The sequence below is a fragment of the Mercenaria mercenaria genome, chromosome 8, assembly GCF_021730395.1.
Source record: "Mercenaria mercenaria strain notata chromosome 8, MADL_Memer_1, whole genome shotgun sequence".
Classification (NCBI taxonomy): domain Eukaryota; kingdom Metazoa; phylum Mollusca; class Bivalvia; order Venerida; family Veneridae; genus Mercenaria; species Mercenaria mercenaria.
The window spans coordinates 16,342,987-16,367,235 of record NC_069368.1 but is presented as its reverse complement, the minus strand read 5'-3'; the positions used below and the strand labels follow the sequence as shown (position 1 = coordinate 16,367,235).

At 35.3% G+C, this 24,249-nt stretch overlaps 1 protein-coding gene across 2 annotated transcripts; it reads left to right on the top strand.

The window, feature by feature from the left end:
* Positions 1 to 3,210: 3,210 nt before the first annotated feature.
* LOC123522979 (46 kDa FK506-binding nuclear protein-like) lies at positions 3,211 to 23,460 on the top strand. Of its 2 annotated transcripts, none has more exons than XM_045300537.2 (13): positions 3,211 to 3,310; positions 6,296 to 6,388; positions 7,032 to 7,193; positions 7,702 to 7,800; positions 8,897 to 8,982; positions 10,631 to 10,717; positions 12,631 to 12,730; positions 13,851 to 14,032; positions 15,138 to 15,278; positions 16,291 to 16,527; positions 17,255 to 17,384; positions 19,035 to 19,083; positions 19,503 to 23,460. In XM_045300537.2, exons 1-13 carry the CDS (start codon positions 3,274 to 3,276, stop codon positions 19,579 to 19,581), a joined length of 1,482 nt encoding a protein of 493 aa, XP_045156472.2. In that variant the 5' UTR covers positions 3,211 to 3,273; the 3' UTR covers positions 19,582 to 23,460. The 2 variants fall into 2 exon arrangements, with proteins under 2 accessions (XP_045156472.2, XP_045156471.2); XM_045300536.2 differs by having other exon boundaries at positions 3,212 to 3,310; positions 16,285 to 16,527.
* Positions 23,461 to 24,249: the final 789 nt, after the last annotated feature.

Sequence of the window (24,249 nt, the reverse complement as noted above, 5' to 3'; positions counted from 1 at the left end):
GTAGATGACACCCATTGTTTTTGGGATTAGTGGGGTCAAAGAACAAGGTCACACTGACATTGAAAGTGAAAACAGTTTCCACGCAATCACTAAAGAATGCATCGGCCTACAGTTGTCAAACTTCATAGGATGATTGCCATTTTTCAGAAATCATATTTTAGAGGCCAATAAATCAAAGGTCAAAGTTTCAGTGACCCCGGGACTGAAAAGGGTTTCTTATCGATAAGTAAAGAACGTTTTGGCTTGTAATTGTCGATCTTCCTAGGATGATAGCCTGTGGTCATTAGATGAGCCTTACTGGTTTATTGGTACATAGGTTAAAGGTCAAGTTCACAATGACCTTGATACTCTATAGCGTTTCAGCTCAATAAATAATGAACGGCTACGCTTACAGTCCAAAAACTTCATAGCATGATTGCTTTTAGTTTACAGATGGTCTTTGTTTTGTTGCGGTTAGTTGGTCAAAGGTTAATGTCACGGTGATCTCGGAACTGAAAATGGGATATACAATAATGGGGGCATACGACTTTTGGTATTCAGTGTTGTTGTATTTTCGGATCCTTTGAGATCATGCAGTACATTCAGTTTTATTATGATAGAAATTCCGCTTAAGCCAGTGCTACAGGACGTGAGGGTGTTTCCTCTCATGAAGAGACTCAATTAAATAGGAAAAGTGGAAAACCATCCTCTGTGTCTGTTCATTTTACTGTTTGTGCTTTTTTTATGTGTGAATTCTTTATCATTCACACATCCATACTTTTCTATGCAGATGCGTTTAATGCGTCCAAATTATCTTTCTGTAGATTTTATCAGCTATCACAACATGACAACAACATTTGAAAATGTTTTGATAATCAATCACCAGTAAAAACAAAGAAACGACCGACCTAGAGATCCGACTCCTTATATGAATTCTGAATTCTGTCTATCTGTCTGTCTGTCTATCTGTCTATCTATCTTCCAATACTGTATAACCCTTTACAGGGACGAAGACACTTTTGTTGGTAATTTAAAAGATAAAAACAGGGGTGAAGAGCAAGGTTAAGGTGAAGTGTGTTTAATTTTGCAAACAGCGGCATTGAACTGCTTAAGGGTTGGAAGGAAGGGAATGCCAGGTGGAAGGTTATTCCATAGGACTATAGTCCTGGGGAAAAGGAATATTTGTAATAGTCAGTTGTTGCAGAGATTAACCTGTAAGACAGTGGATGATAATGGCGTGATTACCTTGTTAGCGGGATGAGATAATCTTCCAACAGGATTGCAACTAGTTGATTTGAAATTTTATACATGAGAAAGTCGGGAATTCAATGCGCCGGAGATCTAGCCTGCGCCATTTTAGGATGTATAATATATCAGTGACACTGGAGGTGCGGCCACAGGCGGACATAGCCCAACGCGCTGCCCGTCTTTGGAAACCTTCTACAGTGTAACTTCCGAAAACCGGACCTTCTGAAATCCGGAAACCTTTGAAAACCGCACGAAACTCAAGGTCCCGTTTTTTCTGTTCTTATTTCTATATAATTTTAACTTCTGAAAACCGGAACTTCCGAATTCTGAAAACCGGACAATTTTTGAAGGACTGTATATATTTTAACACTAAAATTTACTTCCGAAAACCGAACAGCAAAATATTTGCCGGAGAAAATGCCACCTGTTAATCCAAAAACGCCCGTGGCAAGTTGTCAAAATGTTCTTTTGTTTATCTATGAGCGGCGCGCGTTTATTTTGACATGTTTTATAATCACAATGATCATTAGATGCAGAAGTAAGGAAGTAATCGGCGTTCGGTTTTCGGAAGTTACACTGTATTTGGTCTATTTGGGTTTGTGTGTATGGAGACCAGACTTCGGAGCTATATTCCAGCTGAGATCTGACGAGGGTCTGATATGTCATGGACTTAAGACGTTTGGAGATAACCTTTATATTCCTGCAAAGGAAATCTAGAGTTGGATTTGCATTTTTTGTTGACCTATTTATGTGGGCGTCCCACGAGAGATCGTTTGAGATATCCACGCCAAAGTATTTTGCTGCAGTGATAGATCCTAGTAGTGTATTGTGCAGGTAGTATTGTGAGGGAATAGGATATTTCCTTCTTGTGCCGTGGATAACTTGACACTTGGAAGGATTGAATTCCAACTCCCAGTCCAACTCCCACTTTTCTAGAGTTTTAAGATCGCTTTGGAGGGTATTTGACTGTCTTTAGATGATGAGTTTTGTTTTTTATCAGATATGTCTTGGAGTTTCATCTTGCATTAGGATGTTAAGTTAAAAGGTGATTTTGGGCTAAATACCGACTGGAATTGCTTATTTAGAGCTGTTGCTTTTAAAGTGTCATCGAAGTCGAGTTTGTTTTGGTATTTCAAGGTGGTAGGGATGCTGAATCTTGTTTGGAATGTTTGAGGAGGGAGTAGAATTTTTTGGCGTTTGGCTTTGATGAAGGGGAGGCATCAGACTGGTTTACATTTAGAATATCTTCAAGGTATTTTTGATAAGCCTCTTTTATAAATATTTTCTTTCGGACTATGTGTTTGAGGTCCAAGAAATATTTACGATCAGAGGATTTGTTTGATTTCCTATTTTTTTTTTTTTTTTGAAGGCCCTATCTCGCCTTCTGATTATCCTCTTCAGACTTGATATTTACCCAGGGAAGATGAATTAAGAAATACTTTTTTTTAATCAATAAATTAAAAAAAATAGATTAGGTTTTATTTAGGAAAACTACGAGAAATTTCGGAATTTTGCAACGCAGTATCACAGTTGCAGTCTTTAAGGCTGTATGGCGGCTGTTAAAAGTCTCTCCGTACATGGACTTTGCGTTGTTATATTTCCTTTTGGGGTCATGGAGACATTTCAATGATTATGGATAGCAGAAATTCTACTTAAGCCTGAGACTCCATTAGCTCTCATGAACAATATCAATAACACCGTGTTTGCTGTTATTTTGTTTGGTTGCGTGATGAAATGATCATAGAAGTTTCAGTGGTTCTTTAAATATATTAGAGATGCCTACAGAGTTATAATTGCAACCTCCATCTTGTGAGGCCTTTTAAAGTGAATTTCAACTTTATTTTGCAAGATTCATGGAAACTTGATATATTCATTATTCTAAAATATAAATAAATATAAACCTAATATAAAACACAGATGCGGTAGATTCTAGTAGGAACTTTAAATGGTATCCTAAAAATAAATATTTAACCCGTTCTTTACCGTACGCTTGCATTTTACGACATAAGTTATCTGTTTAGACCAATTTACGTCACCACATGTGTGATGGTACAACCGAGAGAAATGCAAAATATGTTTTGGGGTATGTATACCTAGTTTGCCTACTGAATGTGAGTTTTGATACAGCGGCTTCAGACTGTGAAATTTGTCAATCCATCATTTGATAAAATAATTGATGTTTTTAAAGGAATCATGAACGAAATCCAAAGATATGAGTGGGACTGGGAGCACCCTGACGGGGGTAGTAGACACAATTTTTCTCAGCTGACCCAGAGGACCACCAACTTTTATGGCTAATCTAGTTGTCCCTACAGTGGACAAAATTTTAAAGATAAAAAAGCATAAAATCAGACTGATAAAACTTCCTCTTCCTCAGGATTGCCCCATAGGGCGATTAACGTTTACCGCGTCTACACGCCAATATGCGCAAGCGATAAAACCAATAATTTTACATGACTGTGTACTGTGATTTATCCTCCATCATTTTGGTCCTTCAGTTTTGACATTTAGATTGCCCCATCACAAAACAGTTTGAATGTCAAATTATTTTGACTAAGGATTGCCCATATTTTGAATAAATCCATTTACTCAGAGCAATTTGTTTTTTACCTGGATATTTTGGCTATCTCACATAGCCATTATCAGCTGACTGCACTGAGTTCTGGTCAGTGAGTGTCTTATGACTTCTGAGTCTGCACGTGATAGTCCAAAATATTAGACGTGTACATGCTCATTTTACCTTCAACATTCATTATTTTATTATTTTACATTTTATTTTCAATCTGCATTGTAACGTCTAAAAGGGCCCTAATCAGTAGAATGTAGCATTTTCTCACACGAAAAATATACGATATACGCAGGTTTAGACAGTCCAGCCTACCGTTATTTATCATATTCTAGTAAAATATCATTTAAATTTACCTTTAAAAGCCCTCATATCCAATATATGTCAATTGTGTACAGTTATCAATACACATTCCGCCATTTTTCAAGCATATTCAGCAGGTTATAATATATTTAGAATCGACTTAGACGAAAACAATTTTCCACGTGAACTATTTGCCAATTGATCCAGAGGGAAAATATTTCGTCTAAAATTGATTCTCAAAATAAACTGTGTTTACACAACATTCGGAATAGACCGGCAATGTTGCACACCATAATACAGATACACGGCAATACATACAGTGGACAGAAACAACTCGATATTTATATATGAAAAGTAACTTTTATTTTATAATTATTCACATGTGCAGTTGAAAAAAGGATTATTTTCGGTGTAAGTAGTGTTCTTTCACTTCGGATTGGGTTATGTTGTTCATAATTTGAAGATTAGAGGCGACATGAAGTGTGTTCGCTTCTCACTACATGTTATACATGGCGATCCGATAAGACCTGACATAACCGATAGACGTCAAAATGTTAAAATATGTTATGTCAGGTCTTATTGATAGGACTATGCACGTGAGTGACACTAGGAGAGGACTGTAACAGCTGGAAGCTTCAACCCCTTGTCCTGGTTGAGCGATGATCAGTATGGCTTCTTTCACCCACCATTAAAGCTGTTTCATCTGTTTTTAAGATACAAAAATTTAAAGCATTATGGACCTTTTAAATCTATAGATGTCCGTATATTTACAGAATGTCTATAAGAGACCTGTTAAACGGAACCTGCAGCAGAACTATTATAAACAAGAGGCATATATCTGGTTGTTAACAACTGGGAATTACAAATTAATTGTATGTAAGGAAAAAACAAGCATGGCATTTACAATTGAACATGCCACGCTTAATTGAAAATACCGATTGATGGTCCTGTATAATTAAATTCAAGGTGTTTTTTTCGGCCAATTTTACAGCCATTATTCAGTTGTGTTCCCAATCGAAAATAGGATCTTTTTTTCCCAATTTCAAGCAAAAGATTCCCAATTCAAAGCCAAAAAAATCCGAGAAAATTGATCCGTTTTACAGAGAAAAACAGCAAGTACGACAAAAATTGAGTACAAAAAACAGTAGTACAATTGGATACATTAGTCAGTCGTCGTTTCTATTAATCCGAACAAGTGTTTTATAAAAATAGATCAATATCAGTAACAACGATGGTAAAAACATGTCACACAATTCAAAATATTACGTCAAAGAGTTTTTAAAAAACTAAAAATCGCAAAGAATAGACATATTATTCAAACATGCAGTATTATCAAAAGCCATAACCAGCGTAAGTGTTATGTCAACAGCTAAAAGTATGCAGTGATACCAGACGGAGTCAATTCAGTAACAAAGTCGAGCAATTCCTCAAAACTATTAAGAGCTCAATGCTGACAAGTGATGAAGTAACAAAGTTTTACTAAGCTCTGCATATTCTGTTAATTTCAATTTCTTTTTTCTGTAAACTATCTTATCACACTGAGTTACTGTTAATTTAACATAAAAATCAGTAATTGTATTCAAATTGGCTTTAACAGGTATTGATATTGAAATTTGTACTTTTTCCCAATTTTGGCGAAAATTCCCAATCCCACGGGTATGGGTCATGTTCCCAAAATGGTGAGGAAAAACCCTGACACCTATTGTCAGCAAACTTGGTGTTTAGGTAGCATGGCAATAAGATATCTACTTTTCTTATATCTGTACTTGTGAATGGCATGTTTGGATGCAGTCAGATATGTGTAATAGAACATGACCTTTTTTAAAACAAAACCTGTTGGCATGATGTTAGGTTTGAAAATCTGGTTTTCGTAGGATTTCCACATTTCTTGTTTTGTCTTACACTTCGGACGTGCACAGACATTTTATTCCTCAGTCCAAACCCTACTCTAGAAAAAATCACTAGGGAAATAATGCCATTTGCAACCAGGTTACACGCCCTCTCCTTTTTGGCTCGTCTGTTTTTTGTTTTTTTTTTGTCATTTCATTTCCGGACTTCTCACATATTGAGCTAGTTAATTCTATGCAAGTATGAAAAAAGCATCTACCAATCTGTTCATAATGTTTTAACAGATGATTTTTAATGAATTAAGGCTCTCGCACATAGTAATTATTTGATTTTTTTTTTTTTGCTTTTTAGCTCTTGTGTTGGAAGAGGGGAAGAGGTACAGCCAGACAGTGGAGCAGTCGTTCCATATCAGTATGGCTGCTCTTGAACTGCCAGCTGATACAGGTATGATACATATCAGTCCTAAAGAAAAGTTTTGCATACTTACAAAAGAAAAGTTTTGCATACTTACAGTAGATCAGAACTGAAAGTTGAAGAAATGAAAAAGAAGTTTAAAGTAATTTATTTCTCTTTAATTCACACATTTTACATAATGTGCATTTATGAATATGAACATTGTTGCATATTTTGTACCACAGTTTGTATCTATTTACAGTGCTCCGTCGCTACAGCAGCCCTCTGAACAACAATTCCCTCCTTGCAACAGCACTTGCTACTGACTCCAAAATATGCTTATTCTTTATTTTACCCCTCTACAACAACTCCCTCTGAACAACAACCAAATTTTCCATCTCCCAAAGGGTGTTGTTGTAGAGAGGGAGCACTGTACATCCAAATCATAGTATAACATATTATGACACTTCCTATAGGTATAGGTACACCAAACATTGGTATTTTCATCTGGCTGGCTTAAGGAAGGTCGGTGGTTCTACCTAGGTGCCCATTTGTGATGAAATAATGCATGGAGGAGCAACGGGGTTCTTTTCCACCATCAAAGCTGGAAAGTGTCCATATAACCTATTTAAAAAAACAATAAAAAAAAAAATTTCATGTTACATGACGTATATTCTTGATGTTTTGTCTTCAGAGACATTAAAGGGTAAACACAATCAGACAGTATCTGTGATGGTTGCAAGCCAGAAGTCAGAATTCCTCATCTGTTCTCTGAACTTTAAACATCTCACACAGCAGCCTCTAGACCTCAATTTTAACGAAGGAGAAGAAGTTACATTCTTTGTCAATGGTCAAGGTAAATTTGAAATTGTTCCTTTTGTTTTTGCATAGTTTAAAGTCTCATGACAGGGAAACATGATCTTTTTTGTTGAGGAATATTTACAAAAAGAACAACAAGCAGGACGGAATGCATTTTACTTCAAGCAGATTGGTTGAGATGCAGTTTTGTTGTGCAGTTACTGATGCTACTTTCAAGTAAAATACAGTTGACCGATTATGTTTTAAGTATAGTACATTTGACTGGTTATATCTTTCAGGTACAGTACATTTGACAGGTTATCTTTCAGGTGCAGTGCATTTGACAGGTTATCTTTCAGGTACAGTGCATTTGACTGGTTATCTTTCAGGTACAGTGCATTTGACTGTTTATCTTTCAGGTTCAGTACATTTGAGTTATCTTTCAGGTACAGTGCATTTGACTGGTTATCTTTCAGGTAAAGTACATTTGTCTGGTTTTCTTTCAGGTACAGTACATTTGACTGGTTATCTTTCAGGTACAGTACATTTGACTGGTTATCTTTCAGGTTCAGTACATCTGACTGGTTATCAGCTTGATGATGATAAAGACTTTGGTGACTTGGAAGGCCTTGACATGGAGGAGGAAGAGGACTCAGATAATGAAGGTACTTGTCTAATAGCTTGTCCATGACTATAGGCTAATAAAAAGTCAAAACCAGACTTAAAACTCAAGCTTCTGAATGAATGATTCTATGCTCAGGTTGGAATTGACTGCATTTCCAGACTGATGTGCAGTCCCTGCTTTATACCTTTGTTAACGGGTGTAAAGAATCATTGGACTGAAAATTAATTGGAGAATGTTTAGTTTTATTAGGAACTATTCTACTCGAGTGGTGGTGGCAGATTAGACTGAAGCTAATCACATTGAATGCTTCTCAGTCCTTAAACGTACTGAAATAACAGATAGCTTTTGTTTGAATTTAATAGTAATGGAACATTTTCCACTTGGAAGTTAGAAGCTATCAAGCTGTATCTCAGTAACAACTGTATGTATTTGAAACTTCACCAAAGGTTTTCTTATCAGTTTCTTACGTAAATTTACACAACTCTTGGTTAAGATCACATCAAATTATGTCTCCTTATAGCACTCTGGTTTTGCATACAAGTTGTTATCATTGCTGCTTAGTTTGTAATATATAATGTAATTTAAAAAAAACTGGATTACGTAATTCTTGCCAAGTTATCACTCTTCTTACTCTTAGAAGTTGGCAGTGAAATATGCTGTCTTTTGGACAGCCAATGTGTTTTATGTTTCCTAGTTTTAGTCTAAAAAGATACTGTCTCAAAATACTGAAAGTTTCCCAAATTGGAAAATGATATAACTATATCACTAGTACTGATTTTATGAAAATGATTTAAGTGTCATTGCCAGTTCATGTCATATGAACATTTGTCCCGAAAATCTTAGTTTCTCCTCATCATTAGACAGGGGGCCATAGTACGAATTATTGCCATTTTTGCATTGTTGAACCAGCTTCAAAAATTGCTCTTTTTGGAGGAAATACATATCCAGTGAACACATTTCAATGTATACAATTTGACACCTTTGATGTTTATTTAAACACACAATAATCTGAAAAAAGTCCAAAAGGTATTAGTGTATTGGTACACAAGTAATATCTGATGTCATTTTGCTGTTACTTGTCATTACAGTCTTATTTCAAACCATCACTAGTACTGATTTTATGAAAATGATTTCAGTGCCAGAACTTGTCACTCCTGGTAAAAGGAAGAAGGGTTCTGAAGCAGATGTTCCAAAGAAGAAAACAAAATGGTTAACACCAGGGGTAAGCAATATGGTACTAATTAAGTATTCAATTTAGTTTAGATTAGCTGTAGGACTTTTAAACCAGTTTTTTGAGTCGGCTAAAGGCTGAAAGCCTTTTGACGAGTCCTTGCTGTTCAGCAATTCTCTAAATGGACCAAATAACACGTGAAGGGATGTAGTTCCATTAGATTTCTCAAACTTCAAACAGTTCACTGCATGAATGAAGTTAAGTTGTGTCAATTCCCTTTGCTATGACCAATATACGATGTAATCTGTCATATTTATGACTTGTAATTGTGCAATACTCGAATGTAACTCATTAAGCATAAATGTGCATTTTAAGAATTGCGCAGGCTTACAAAGCTTGGGTAACATCCAGCGAAAGACAAAAAAATAGTTCCACAGGGCTCCAGATAAGATGCGTATTAGCGTAAATTACGTAATGAAATAATGCAAATACGCATGTCTAATAATTTCTAAGCGTATAAAAACGTATATAAAATTACAGAAACGCACACAATGCTTTTTTAAAAACAAAATCTGAATCGTCTGGATGCGTTAGGTAACATAGCCGATCAGCCTTAATTCTCCCACATTGAACGTAAACACGCATCGTATGATTTCTATAAACTTTGCGTGGGTTGAATTTTGCAGTCAGTAAACGGATAAATTATCGGAAGAAGAAGCTCTTACTGGTTTGTTTAGTTACTACTGATATTAAAAATGATTTTAATTCTTATTTTTCGAGAAATAAACAAATCGGCGAAACATTAAATTGTATTTTCTTGTAGTTTTTGAAATTGAAAGTAGATCGTCTATGTTTGGCTGCTTTCACGAAACGAAACAACTTTTTTTATGAAAAGATTTAAATAAGAGGTAATTTAACCGTAAACTTCAATGTCAGATACTGCCAGTTGCTGCTAAATGTCTTCGTATCATCACAATTTGTAAAATATATTGTTGAAACTGGAGAAAAGTGTAATCGTATCCGGATATAATATTTTGGGTAAATATCGAGCTGTGTTATGAAATTTTAAGAAAAAAACTAAAAACAAACTGAAACTGATAGACTATACTGTCAGTACATCAATCATTAGCCGACTCAGGCCCTTCAGGCCTTTGATTACAGTATTAACATTATGGGGTCAAAGTGGTTTTATTTCTGATATTCCTTCATTTGCTTGGATAAAACTAGTAGAATGTGATGAATACTATTTAAAGACATGAAAATTTCTTTGTTTTACATGCAAGATTGAAATATGTTTCACGTACTTGTCAAACACCACTCTTGAAAATATTGCTACTGGTGTTCACCCTATGAAGTATATTTCACTGAAATGAACAAATCAAAGCCTGAGCATTAAATGTGAAATATCTTGCACTGAAATGAACCAATCAAGGGCTGAGCAGGAAAGTATTAAATCTTGTTCTATATTCATACACAGTTACAATATTTTCACGTTCAGCCCTCAAATTTATCTTCCCTATGGGGTGATATTCCATTTAGATAGCAGTATAAAGTTGGGCTTTGTGCTCACTGCTACAAATGGATGCCATGGTTATATTTCCCAGTAACTGTTGAAAAAGAAACACATTACGTCTTAACCCGAACACACAAAAATGTCTTATATAATTTGTATGTTGAATCAACATGGTATATACTTCAGGGTAGTGAATTCTCTGAGGATGATGATGATGACAGTGATGAAGATGATGAGGGGGATAGTGACGATGATATGAATACTATGGAGATGGTATGAATTTAACTTGTTAACAATGTTTTGTGTAACATTGCTAGGGCATTTAGATTTACCCTTGTTTGTCCGATCATCTTCTGAAATAGTGTCATGCATGTCTCCAAAAGTATTTGATCTAAAGTAATCAAACCTGATGAGATTGTTTTTCAGCATGTGAAGTTGTGCACCTGGGGTTTTATTTGGGATTTAGCCGGACAAGAGTTATGGCCCATGACTTAGTCAAAAATATATGCATAATGAGCCTAAAAGTTTGTGTTACACTTCTCTTGAAAAATAATTGACCTTGAGTCATTAAACCTTATAAGAATATTTTTCAGCATGTAAAGTTGTGCACCTGGGGTTTTGTTAAGGATTTCACTTTTCAAAACAAACAGAATTAGGGCCCTTGATGTTGTGCAAAATATGCATTAACCTTTAGCCTGCTGACGGCAAGTGATTCTGTCTTTGCGACCAGTGTAGACCAAGACCAGTCTGCACATCACTATTCAAGAAGTACATTTTCAGTGATCACCCCTTCTAGTAATAAATGGTACTGCCCGAATTGATCGATGAACCAGTCCATTTCAGAAATTTAGCAGGGTAAAGGTTAAGGGCCTAAAGTATCATAAAAGGTATTTGACCTGCAGTCATGAAGCTGTGCATCTTTGGGTTTATTTTTTGAATTTCACTTTTCAAGATGACCAGACTTGATACCCTTGTGTTAGTCAAAAAGTGTGCATTAAAGGCCTAACATTTTGTCTCTCAAGTACCACAAAACTAGGGCTGTAACGAGTATCCGAGTACTCGGATATCCACGAGTTTGACCAAAAGTTCAAGTACGGATATTCGTCGTCAAGATCGTTGGATCGCGATCTTTTTCATTGATACATGCAATTTGTAAAATTCTATCAAGAAAACTAAATTAAAGCCACATTAAACGTCTTTAATGAATTTTCTTGCACATCTAAGACGATTGCGCATTGTCAGATTCTAAACCGGATGTAAACAAATGTATTAGGTAGAGTTAGCATCGGTCTAATTTTCAAACTAAAATTATCTATCAAAACAGTGAATAAACATTTATCATTTAAGTAACTAAATTCAATAAAAAGTTAAGATTAAAAATTTCTGTCCAACAAATAAAATTTTCTTATCAAAAAATGCGGAACTGTTACTAAATATTGTGATTATTAATGACCGACGTCATATGGTTCATCTGCAAGAATGGCCAAACATACAGAAGTCCACCCGCGAAACCTGACTTTAATTAATGAGCAAAACATTAAACATAGGTCAAAACTATTAAACTGAACACTATGAGAACTGCAAAACTTAGATTCCATAAAGAAAACAGTACAAAAATAACAGGCTTGCATTTTTGTATCCTTATAAGTTGTTGTTTTTGATCCGTGGTTCGATCTGTGAATCGTCAGTCCCGACTCGCGGATCGGATCGGATCGCCACTTGTCTGACGATCCACAGCCCTACACAAAACATGTTTATTTGGGATTTAATCCTCCTGCCTAAAAAATGTTGTTTTTTTTACTCTTTCAGTTTCTATTATTTTGTGTTTCCTGGTGATGTGTTATATTATCCAGCCCCCAGCCCACACCCTGAGGACTCGCACACCAAACACAAAATAATATAAAAGTTAACTTAGTCTTGCATTGTCGACAAGTAACATATGATGGTATAGTAACTGGCAGTGGGGACACAAGTATTGTAGCAACTCTCAAGTTTTTGCTGGTATTTATTTAACCTTTACCCTGCTAAATTTCTAAAATGGACTGGTCCATCATTCAATTTGGGCAGTGCCACTTGCTTATCAAAAGGATGTTCACTGGTCGCAGAGGCAGAACCACTTGCCAACAGCAGGCTAAAGTTTAAAATGTTTACTGCTGTTTCCTTCAGCATATTTGTTTTTATTGCAGCTGGACATGGAAGCTGAATTGAGTGATGCTGAGGATGATGATGATTTTGAAATTGATGATGAAGATGATGATGATGAAAGTGATGAAGATGACAGTGATGGTAACCATTTATGTGATTATTAAAAAAATAGCATACTATAATAAAATATTTCAGAAGGGGATTTCCGGTATTTTCAGCGGTGCTGGAAAACTCCATCTTACACCCAAGGGTGTAGGGTGTAAGATGGCTCCTGTGCTGTAAATAACGTATTAGGAACTACATATAGTAGCAGATTTATGTAGCAATTTATAGTTTATTTCATAAAACAGAATGAAAATATAATACCTTGATATCTCCTGTTTGTTCCTTATAGTACATTTCTCAATTCAAAAAACTTAGGTTTAGTTAAAATACATAACGTTACGCTGCAAGCAATAAAACAAAACCAGAACTAAACATTGTTATTTGTCCTTGAAATGTCATGATGTCTTTCCTGTTACGGAAGCTGATTTCTTGTATTTGGTATGCAAGAAAAAGATTCTGTCACTGGCTGTTAATATTATGCAGTTTTCAGTCTAGTAGTGTTTTCACATGGGAGTTTTCTTCATTGAGATGGGATCCATTGTATTTTTCTTTCACTTGACAGATTAAAAAGTTATAAGTACCAAAAACTCATTAAAATGTGTGAATTTTATACTGCATAGTAACAGTAGCATCTAAAGACTACATAATGGTAGTTCTTTGTACCCAGGCCTGGTTAACTTTGGAATAATTATTGATTAAAGTCTGTTTGAAATATTTAGTTGATAAATATTGTCTGGACTGTGAGTTATGTTTTGAAGAAAACAGTCCAAAGTTCTTGTAAAGTCCTTAAAAAATACTTTGATTTTGTCACAGAATAAACCTTGTTTTAGTTCAAAAGGAATTTATCAAAGATCTTTGCTACCTCTGCTGGAAGTAACTCTGTGATTCCAGCAGGTATGCAAATTTTGATTCCATACCTCATATTTTTATTTCGATGTAAATGAGATGTGGAACCAAAATTTGTAGTCCTGTTTGGCGCCATATAACCTATACTGTGTTGGTGCGCCATAAAACCAAAATAAATAAATTAATAAATCTGCTGGAGGTTAAAGGATATAATAACAGTAGACATAATACTTACATGTTACAAACTTAATGTTTTGCAAGTAATTTCATTGTAACAAAATCATTTACCTTCACATTTTCATGTGTTCAGAGGAAATGGAACAAGTCAAAAAGACACCAAAACAGAGTGAAAAGAAGGCAAAGGAGACTCCAAAACAAGAGAAAGTAAAGGGAAAACAGACCCCAAAACCAGAACAGTCCAAAACACCTAAACAAGATCAGATGAAAACACCTAAACAAAACCAGAGCAAAACACCTCAACAAGACAAAAAGGTATTGAAACAGTTACGGTAGTGAAACATGTGTTTCTGTAAAATTTAGTCAGCTTCACAGAATTTGTAATCAGACCTTTAAAGTCATACTCTTGTTGTTTGTTGTTTATTATTGTTAGTGTTTACTACCTTACATTTGACACCTATCAGATTGAATTCTTCATGTGAGGAAGCTATCCAGCTGGCTTACAGAAGGTCGGTGGTTCTACCCAGATGCCCGCTCTTGATGAAAATAATGCATGGAGGGGCACCTGGGGTCTTCCTCCACCATCAAAGCTGGAAAGTCGCCATATGAGCTATACTTGTGTTGGTGCGACATTAAACCCAACAAAATAAATATAGTCTTGAGGAGGAGTAGAATGGTTGCTCATTCGGTTTTCTGGTGTCAACTCTAAATAAGCTTACAAACAAACACCTACCCCTCCCGCCTTCATACACACTGAGTAAATGGGTATATGTTTGGCGTTAATACAAACATTGCATTCTTTGAATCTGATAAGTTTAAGAAAGTAATTTTTAAATGGAATTATTTTCTGGAATGGCTACATGTATTTATGTAAAAGCTTATATTGAAGGATTTTATGCTTTGTTATTGTACTTCTACATTTTTCTTGTGTCAGTCAGAAACTATTGATAGCATTTGTACTGTTATAACCAACCAGTTGTAGTTTGTAATCTAAAGGAGTTGGATGCTTATGGAGAAGTGAATACAGTTCATCAGAAATCATAGCCCGTTTAAAACCATATTCTGATGCTTAGTGTTTCTAGTTTATTTCAGGCCACATGAACTATGAAATCATTAATATTGGTTAGGGACTTAGTTTCATTGATTTCATGGTTGTATCAATTAACCAAATTTAATCCCACCAAACAAACAAAAGTTCCCATTCACTTCAGTCAAAATGCACAAATTCGTACCAAAATATTCATTTTTGGTTGAAACCATGAAATTTCATACCAGTGAAATTGAGATTAAATTGTAATTTACAGAAGTAAGTTGTTTTATTAGTATGCTTCATTTAAAATGTTTATGAATTTATAAGAAATTTGAGATGATAAAATCATAAAAGAATGTGACTAATTATTCACTGTTTATGGTATAACAGGATCAGGCACAGAAGTCTGCTGCTACCCCAGTGAGTAAACCAGGAGCAGGTGGCGATGCTGAGGCAGAACAGTCCGCTAAAAAGAAGAAGAAGAAAAAGAAGAAGAAGAACAAAGGCTTGGAAAATGGCGACAGTAGTCCGGTAATATATCTTATCTCTAGCTGTTTACTGCAGCTCATTTAAGCAGTATACTGCCAGATATGTGTTAGAATAAACGGTAATTTTTAACATTACGCCAGAGAATCTTTTTCAGTTTACAAGGTGTAAATTGTATGTACCAGTATTACCAGTGTTTGTGGATCAAGGTACATATCCTAGTGATGAATAATAAACGTATGCGTCAGCATTGCTGTAAATATTTGAAGAAGTTTTGAAACAATTCTTTTTATGTTATTTCAAGAAAAACTTTAAAGTGAATTTTTCGCTTATATTGTACAAAAATTAAATAAAATTAGATAGAGTGTCTTAAAAGGTTGGAGGAAATTATAGTTTTTAACCCAGTATACCAAACTCTTCCTGTTACCATTACGAAATAATAACTTTTTAAATATGACTTTTCTTATTTTGACTGGGGCAGTCTTTTTAAGAAAAGTCAAACTGCTTGCATGAGTTGCTTCCCTTCAACCTCAGAAATCTCTACTTATAGGTAAGGGAGATCATTGCGTACACGACTGAAGAAATGAACTATTTTTTATAAGTCCGATTTCTTCATTTCTAAAGCATCACTTTCAAATACTTATGCGGCATTATTGTTGATTAAACACATTTAAATGCACAGCAACCGAAAACTTGCTTTTATAAAACATTCACCAAAAACACACTACGTGCTGTAAGATGCGCATAATGCCACTTTAATCAACAATGTATAACTGTTTTTTGCTTGCTGCTGAAACGTAATTGCTACATTTACAACATTAATATAAAACTTACTGTCACAGAGCTGTCCTTATAATTTGCTAAAGACAAGCTAGTGAAATATAAAAAATGAGAACTTTAATCTTGTTAAAAACAATAAAATATTATGATATACTGTGGTACAAATGTGAGTCTTTATACAGAACCCTACAATCTACCACATAATAAGAGTCTGCTTTCTACAGGCATAATCGCACATTGGGATTTACTATATTCAAATTCTATCTTTAAGCAACAGGGTGCGAAGACCCCCCAGCCAAACACACCTAAACCTGCTCAGAACCAGCAGACTCAGGGCAAGACACCACAGAACAAACCAGACCAACAGAGCAAGACTCCACAACAGAGCAAGACTCCACAACAAAGTAAGACTCCACAACAAGGAAAAACACCAAAAAAACAAGTTCTTGCTGGAGGAATAATTGCTGAGGACATTAATCTTGGGGAAGGTCAGCCAGCTAAAAAAGGCAAAATGGTAATAAAAATATGAAAATTTTAAGGAACAATTTTTAAAAGTTTTAGTTTCTGGACATAGTGCTCAGGATGAGCTACTGTAAACATCATGTGTTGTTGGCAGTTCTGTTTAACACTAGAGGTCAAAGTGACCGTGATTGCCTATTGTCAGTAGATGACCCCTATCATTTTGGATGTCAAAGGTCAGGGTCACAGTGACCTTAAGAATGCAAACTGTTTCTGCTCAATAACTAAACACTCCTTAGCCTACATTGAATTAACTTCAATCATTGGTTGATTGCCTGTGGTCAGCAGATAACCATTGTTTTATTGGAGGTCAAAGACGCAGTGACCTTAAGACTAAAAATAATTCCCACTCAATAACTAAAGAACACTTTGCACTGCAGTCATTGAACTTCATAGGATGATTGTCCTTGACCAGTAGATGACCCCAAATATTTTGAGGGTCAGTAGGTCAAAGGTAAAGGTCATAGTGACATTTAGTCATATTACGATATTTAAAGAACATTTTGGTATATAGTCGAACCTCGTAAGTTGATTGCCTGAGGTCAATAGATGACCCTTATTATTTTTTGGATTAGTAAGTCAAAGGTCAGGATCACAATAACAGGCTGTCATTGAGGGGGAGGAGAGTGGGGCACCGTATGTAAATTTGCAAACAGTTCTTGTTTTGCATTAGTCTGTTCATCAGTATAAGACTTGTTATTATTAAGGTACTATTTTTATAGGCTCATGTATACTATGTTGGAAAGCTGCAGAAAGATGGGAGACAGTTTGATTCCTGTACAGGTGGTAAACCATTCAGGTTCAAGCTTGGTCTTGGTGAGGTCATACAAGGCTGGGACAAGGGTGTAGAAGGTAAGACCAACAGCTTGTCAAATGTGTGGCGACTAATTGACACACCAGTCACTTAAGGAAAAAGTCACAGCTTTACCAGTGATGAACAAGGCTATTAAAAAGGTCCAGGTTGTGGTGAGAAATGAGGCAAGGCCTCCAGTAAACACGAGATGCAGTATTCTCACAAGTAGTTGAAAATGTAAAGTTTGGTGTTCATGACTGCAAAATAATTTTTAATCTTAGATGTGACATAAGTTTTCATTTTATTTAATGTCTTTCGTAAGGTTTTTAACAAATTTTCACCCATTTTGTCCACATAACTCACAACTTTCAGGAAACATGATATGACCATAAAATCAAATAATTACGAGATTTATAGTTTTCTGTTACATTTTGATATAAAGATTGTAATAATTGTGTATGGCTTTACCATTATTGATACATCTTCTCATAAGAAGTCTCCTTCATTGGTAATTCATATTCCTGCATGTTCCAGTGTAGTTCTGTTGCAGTAAAAAAAATATATTTAGAATTATACACTGTTGTAAAAATACCAGATATTTTTCACCATAATATTTCATAATTTACTGAAAAACATGTATTGAAATACTGTAGAGTTACTAGGGATGTGATATTTATAAAAGCTCATTTTAGAAATAAATAGTGTTTAGAATTACAGTAAAACTACGCTCGCTCGAGGTCGCAAGGGGATGAGCAAAATGCTCGAGTTATCCATAGTTTCGAGCAACCCAAACATTGACAAACATACGAAGAAAACTAAAGTTTACGGTCATCGGGACCGTAAACGGTCATGCGTAATAATAACATACTTGTGACATTTTCGAAAACAAACGTATTACAAACGTTATCTATTGATAGACGTTTCAATATGTAATTTGTACATTCGAAGAAACATTTAATTTTTATTCATCAACAAGTGCATATTATAATTGTGGTCTCAATTTTATGAAACGGCTATATTATTTCCTTCATTTGCATGCAAATAACCGCTGATTAAATTACTAAGATCTCGATCCCGCAGAAAAGATGCTTTAAGTTATCAGTAATTGATCGATATTTGATCAATAAAACTTTTCTTTAAGCTTTTATCAATAATTAATCTCATCATAATATCGAATATACCGACAAACAAACATTTAAGATGGGAATAGACTACACAATTCTCACGGTGTGTGAAAATGTTTAATTAACCGATACATTCTGACCGCCGAAGGTGTGAAAAATTTTGACACCTGTGCTCGAGTTAGCCAGAAGCAACAAAGAGTAAATTAATACACTGGGACCAGGTGTCATGCTCGAGCGATCGAGTTATCGATGTTCGACCCAGCCATGGTAATATCACATAGAAAATAGAAGGAAATCGACAAGGACCACATGAGTTGCTCGAGCGAGCCCGGGTGCTCGAGTCATCGATGCTCGAGCGAGCGGTGTTTCACTGTAACACAATTCTGAAGCATTAGCTTAGTGCAAATATTTTTTTATACCATCTCCAAAATGGGGAGCATATACACCTGTGTCTTTTACACTTCGTATGAAGACAGTGTTATGAAAAATATGAGAAAATGTGTTCTACTAGATACTGTATGAACAATAAATAACTGTAGCCAGTTGTTTGAACAGATTGTGAAGTGATACAATATCTACTTGCAGGTATGAAAGTTGGTGGGAAGAGGAGATTGACTATACCACCACAACAGGGGTGAGTGAGACTACCAGACTCTTGGTTTATGTACTTTTCTTAGAGTGTGTGTCATTAAGATTCAATGATAAACATACATATTTAATTTAATAGCATTCAAGTTTTTAATCACATGCTCCATGCCATTGTAAATTTGGAAACCCTACAAGGGATGTTCTTTTATGTGAGGAAGTCATCTTACTGGTTTGCGGGTCATTTTACGCTAATGCCTGTCAGGGCCTAAAATAATTCCTAGAGAGCTTCATCACTATAATAGCTAGGTGGTTGCTATATGACCTAAATGTTTGTGTGACTTCTAACCCGAGAAAGTGAGCCACTGTCTGTTATACAAATATTAACATTACAGAAGATTGACAGTCTAAACTAATATATGTGTTGCAAAGCTTTATACATGTTACAGTATGCCTTCTGTATTACAGATATGGAAACCAGAGATCGGGACCAATTCCTCCAAACAGTACGTTAGTGTTTGAAGTAGAACTGAAAAATGTCAGTTGAGAAAATCCTTTATAATTGTGATACACCAGACACTTATACCAGATGACAATTACATTCAAGTGACGTACAACATCTTCGTTGTGGATGTTTTGAAGGCAGCTAATTTTGCTGGAATTTCATCTGTTTTATTGACTTTTAAAGGATAAGAAAATTGTTTTAGTTGGTAGTCATCCATCATTTCATAACATGTACTGTTTTTAGAGTCTTGCATATTTTATCTTTATACAACTACCATTCGTCATCTATTTTAGAATCTCTTGATTGAAATAAAAGCGATGTTAAACATAAGTTACCGATATAGTTCAGTTTTAGGAAAAGGGAAATTTTGAACTAGTAAAATTAAATGGGTAGTAAAATAACGTGAGGATTTTGCAAAATTTGGCATTAACTGATTACATTAAAATGTTTTTGCTTTTCTTGCCTACCTAGCAGGGAAACCATACATTTGTCCAAGCACACGCCAGGGATCCTGTCTTTTCCTAGGGGAAAAACTTTGTCTAAAATAGCGTGCACTAAGATGACGTCACGTAATACTGGCACTATTGTGACGTCACAAACTATATAAATAATGTCGGGAAATACCCAAATCTATTTGTCTCCATGATCTATTTTGAACGTGATAGGCAAGAAAAATGATCTAACATGTCTGCCTGTGTAAGACAGCTGATTTCCCAACCCTCAGGACAGCCTGGATAAAAAAACCTCGCTAAAGCTCGGTTTTCCATTCCACTGTCCCTCGGGTAGGGAAAACCCCATCTTGCACAGGCAGGCAAGTAAGATCCTTATAATCTCCTTTGAAAACTTAAATATAGTGTTCTACCTTTATTTGGTAGTTTTTTGTAATGACGTAAATGCCTTCGAAAAGAATGTATCTAATACACTGGTTGTCTGTTGCACAAGATGTTATATTTTATATGAAGAATGTTTGCTTGTATGTGTATATGATATAAGTTTTTGTGCATTCATTACCCTGTTATAAATTTGAAACATCTTGAATGTTTTAACTGTGTTATGTTGATGTATGCTGATTAAAATAAGACAGAACTGGGCATTATGTGCTGTTGGCATTAAACAAATACATGCAGGGCTCCGGAAATTTTGATAACTCAATCGGTCCGAAACGAAAATCCTGACATCGGCGCTACCCCACCCACCGCATTCCCAATATTACATATTTTGTAAAACGTGATAGGGTAAAGAAATAAGCATGTCATGCATTAAAACTGTGTTACCAGTCACCGCGCGTTACCATACAATGAAGACAGTTATTCAGTGTTATGTGTGATCGTTACTTTGTTTAAATTTCGATGTTTTTCCGAGATAATACGAGGCATTGACACCGTGTGCGTAACTAGTCTAAAAGCCAACGCACGTGACTTCAATACCGTATACACGGCAGATACTTTCTGATGTTTCCTCATTCTTTGACGGAATTCTATAAAATACAATGCGTCAAAGTGAGTTACACGACACATATTCTCTGCTAAACAGCCTCAGTATTTAAAGAATACTCTGCCGCGGACCGAATGTGTACGTTATTTGAACGCTGAGATCGAATTTCCCGCATGTATAGTACCAAAAAGTCACGCGGGTTGGCCACGGATATTTCATTTCACTTACGTTGTACTTCAATAAGCAACTACATTTTATAAAGTTATATGTTCTCTTCTGATGTAAACAAAATTTCATTTTGAAACGTTTTTTAAAAGACCGATTTGATAAACAGTGCCACTCCGGTTTTCTTTATCATTCGTGGTTGCCCGTCCATTTTTTTCTTTTTTGTACAGTCGGGTTGCAAAGACGATTTTCTGCATTTGTTTCAACTGGAGCCCCAACAAATGAATCATGTAATTTTTTCAAATCAAGTAATTATAAAAATTATTTTTATCGGTTTTCCGTGTGATGTCTTATTAAATCAAAGACCTATAATGTACAATTATAACTCTTTGATTAAATGCAGCGACCATTTGTTTGTTACCGTGATCAAACATAGCCTTTTGAAATAAACCATCCGTCGGATTCTAAATAAAAGAAGTGGATCCCCGTCGAAATGATTTGGATCCAGTAAAGAAACGTTAGGAAACCAGTCAAAAATGTTTAATACACCGCAGTCGGCTGTCTGCAAACATTAAAGGATGTGCCGCGCGAGCACTGATTGCGTCACGCGCTAATTACGGACCGATTATCAAAGTGACAATCAGACCGATTGACACGTTTATTGATTATCTGAAGGTGCGACCAACAATTTCCTACTTGGCAGGTGATCGTGTATTGAGATATAAGACCGAAATTTATACTTTTCTCCATTTTTACGGGACCGATTTTTTTCGTTTTTTTCACTTCACGAATCGGTCTGAAAAGTCAAAAATCGGTCCAAAACCGACAAACCGGCAAATTTCCGAAGCCCTGATTACATGTAAACGTGCCATCAGGTTTTCATATATCACTTTTCACCATATGTCTCTTAATTTGAACATTGATGGTAAATTTTGTATTTTCTTGATTCTGCTAAAAAAACACTTTTTCTGCTAAATGTTTATGCTTAGTACAATCTTGCTTGTACTCGTGTTTATGTAATTATATCTGTCATTTGTAAATACAAACTTCTGGTAAACACTATAGTGAATTTTAAGGGTTGTAGGGATTTTTAAACTTAAATTTATAAATGTTTTTTTTTTTATGTATTGTTACTAGTATACCATAAAATGGTGATTTTTTGTAGATCAGGTATTACCTGCCAAGGTTTAATGTTGGCTGTTTGGTCAATTTATCAATAAGAAAGTAATGAAAAATAAGAAGTGTCTCCTTCAGTAGTAGAAACAACAACAAAATTTGAGTTCATAATAACGCCAGTAACAAAATTTTGTTAGCCATCAGGTCATGCAATACAAGAATTATGTAATCTACAATAGTAAAAAGGCATAAACTCTTGTCGTTGAGTGAACTATACATTACTAATTTAGAGTGGCGGTCTAACTTGTAAACGTTACTGTTACATTAGGTGTGATTGAATGGCTTGTGAGACTGTTAAATGTGTGACTGTCTTGTTTTTGTTTCAAGTTGTGCAGTGTATCTTAAATTTGCGATGTTGTTGAATGCCAGATTGTGTTCAGTGTACATACAGTAGATTAGCAAGGAATATCTGTCTTGATACTTATTTCATACAAGTAACATAAAAGTAAGCATATGTCAAGTATAGTGTTTGTGTAAAAGATAATTTTCAGTTGTCATGAAATAGTACATAAAATTGATTTCATTGATTATATTTGAATGGATTTTTCTGTTCCTAGATATATCAAGACATTTTTAGATGTTTTCTTGTTAATTTTTTTTGTATGGAGCATTTACTTGGGTATAAGATTATAAATATTTTACTGTCTTGAAACTCTGGTGATAAAAACTCAGACTGTAGAAACTAACTCGGTTTTAGACCTCTAGATTTTTTTTAAGATTTGGAAATGGAATTTAAAATGTATTACCGGTAGTTTCAACTAGCTATCCTTGTGAACTATTGTGTTCCCTTCTGAGGAACCCAAGATGTAGTAACAAAATTCATATTGATCAGAGGAAAGGCTTGTACAAAATAATGATATAAAGAACAAAGAAAGCTGTTTGGGAAAAAATTAAACCTGTTTGTTTATATGCATACTTTACAGATTTGAACATGAATGATAAATATTAAACTATTCCAAGTCTTTGTTAGGTGAGGAAAATATTGAATGTAAAGTAACTGAAAATGAGAAACTGTTTCATTTCATGTGCTCATGTAAGTCCATTGTTTTTGTCGAGAAGTCTTGATTCAAGTGTCTTTATTTGTTAAAAAGTGTCATGTATCCATATTCATTGATCTATAATAAAGTCTGAAATCTACCTACTGTAGCAACAGAAGTTGTGTTATTATTATGTGCCACTTCAGAACTGGGATATGCTTTTATAGATTGGCAATTGTTAGTGTGCTAGTCCGTTCAGGTTTTGTGTGTTTGAAAACATCATGTATTACCAGTCAGAATTTATCAACAGGTTTTGCCCATTATATGCAGTTATCCAGGTTACTGTTTCGTAGTCTTGTAGAAGAATATAAAGTTCAGATGTATGGATCTGTCATCCAATAGTGGTGACTGTCATGTCTCCCCCCTCCCCACCCCACCACCACCAGGGGGAGACATATTTCTTTTGCCCTTTCCTTCCGTCACACTTTAATTTACGATCCTTTAATCCTCAAAGGTCAAGGTCACAGGGGCCTGAACAAGGAAAACCATTCCCCATCAGTAACTAGAACCATATGACCCAGAATGTTGAAACTTTATATGATGATTGGTAATGCAGAGTAGATGACCCCTATTGATTTTTGGGTCACTCTGTTAAAGGTCAAGGTCACACGAGCCTAAACCTGAAAAACCATTTCCAAACATTAACTTGAGAACTACTTTACCCAGAATATTGAAACTTCATAGGATGATTGGACGTGCAGAGTAGATGACCCTAACTTGAGAACAATCTGACCCAGAATGTTGAAACTTCATAGGATGATTGGTAATGCAGAGTAGATGACCCCTATTGATTTTTGGGTCACTAGTAAAGGTCAAGGTCACAGGGGTCTGAACATGGAAAACCATTTCCCGTCAGTAACTTGAAAACTACTTTACCCGGAATGTTGAAGCTTCATAG

Coding starts and splice junctions, on each gene's coding strand:
- LOC123522979 (XM_045300536.2), top strand. CDS start 3,274: ATGGTACAACCGAGAGAAATGCAAAATATGTTTTGGG. Junction 7,801..8,896: donor AGAGGACTCAGATAATGAAG/GTACTTGTCTAA, acceptor AAATGATTTCAG/TGCCAGAACTTGTCACTCCT. Junction 12,731..13,850: donor TGATGAAGATGACAGTGATG/GTAACCATTTAT, acceptor TCATGTGTTCAG/AGGAAATGGAACAAGTCAAA.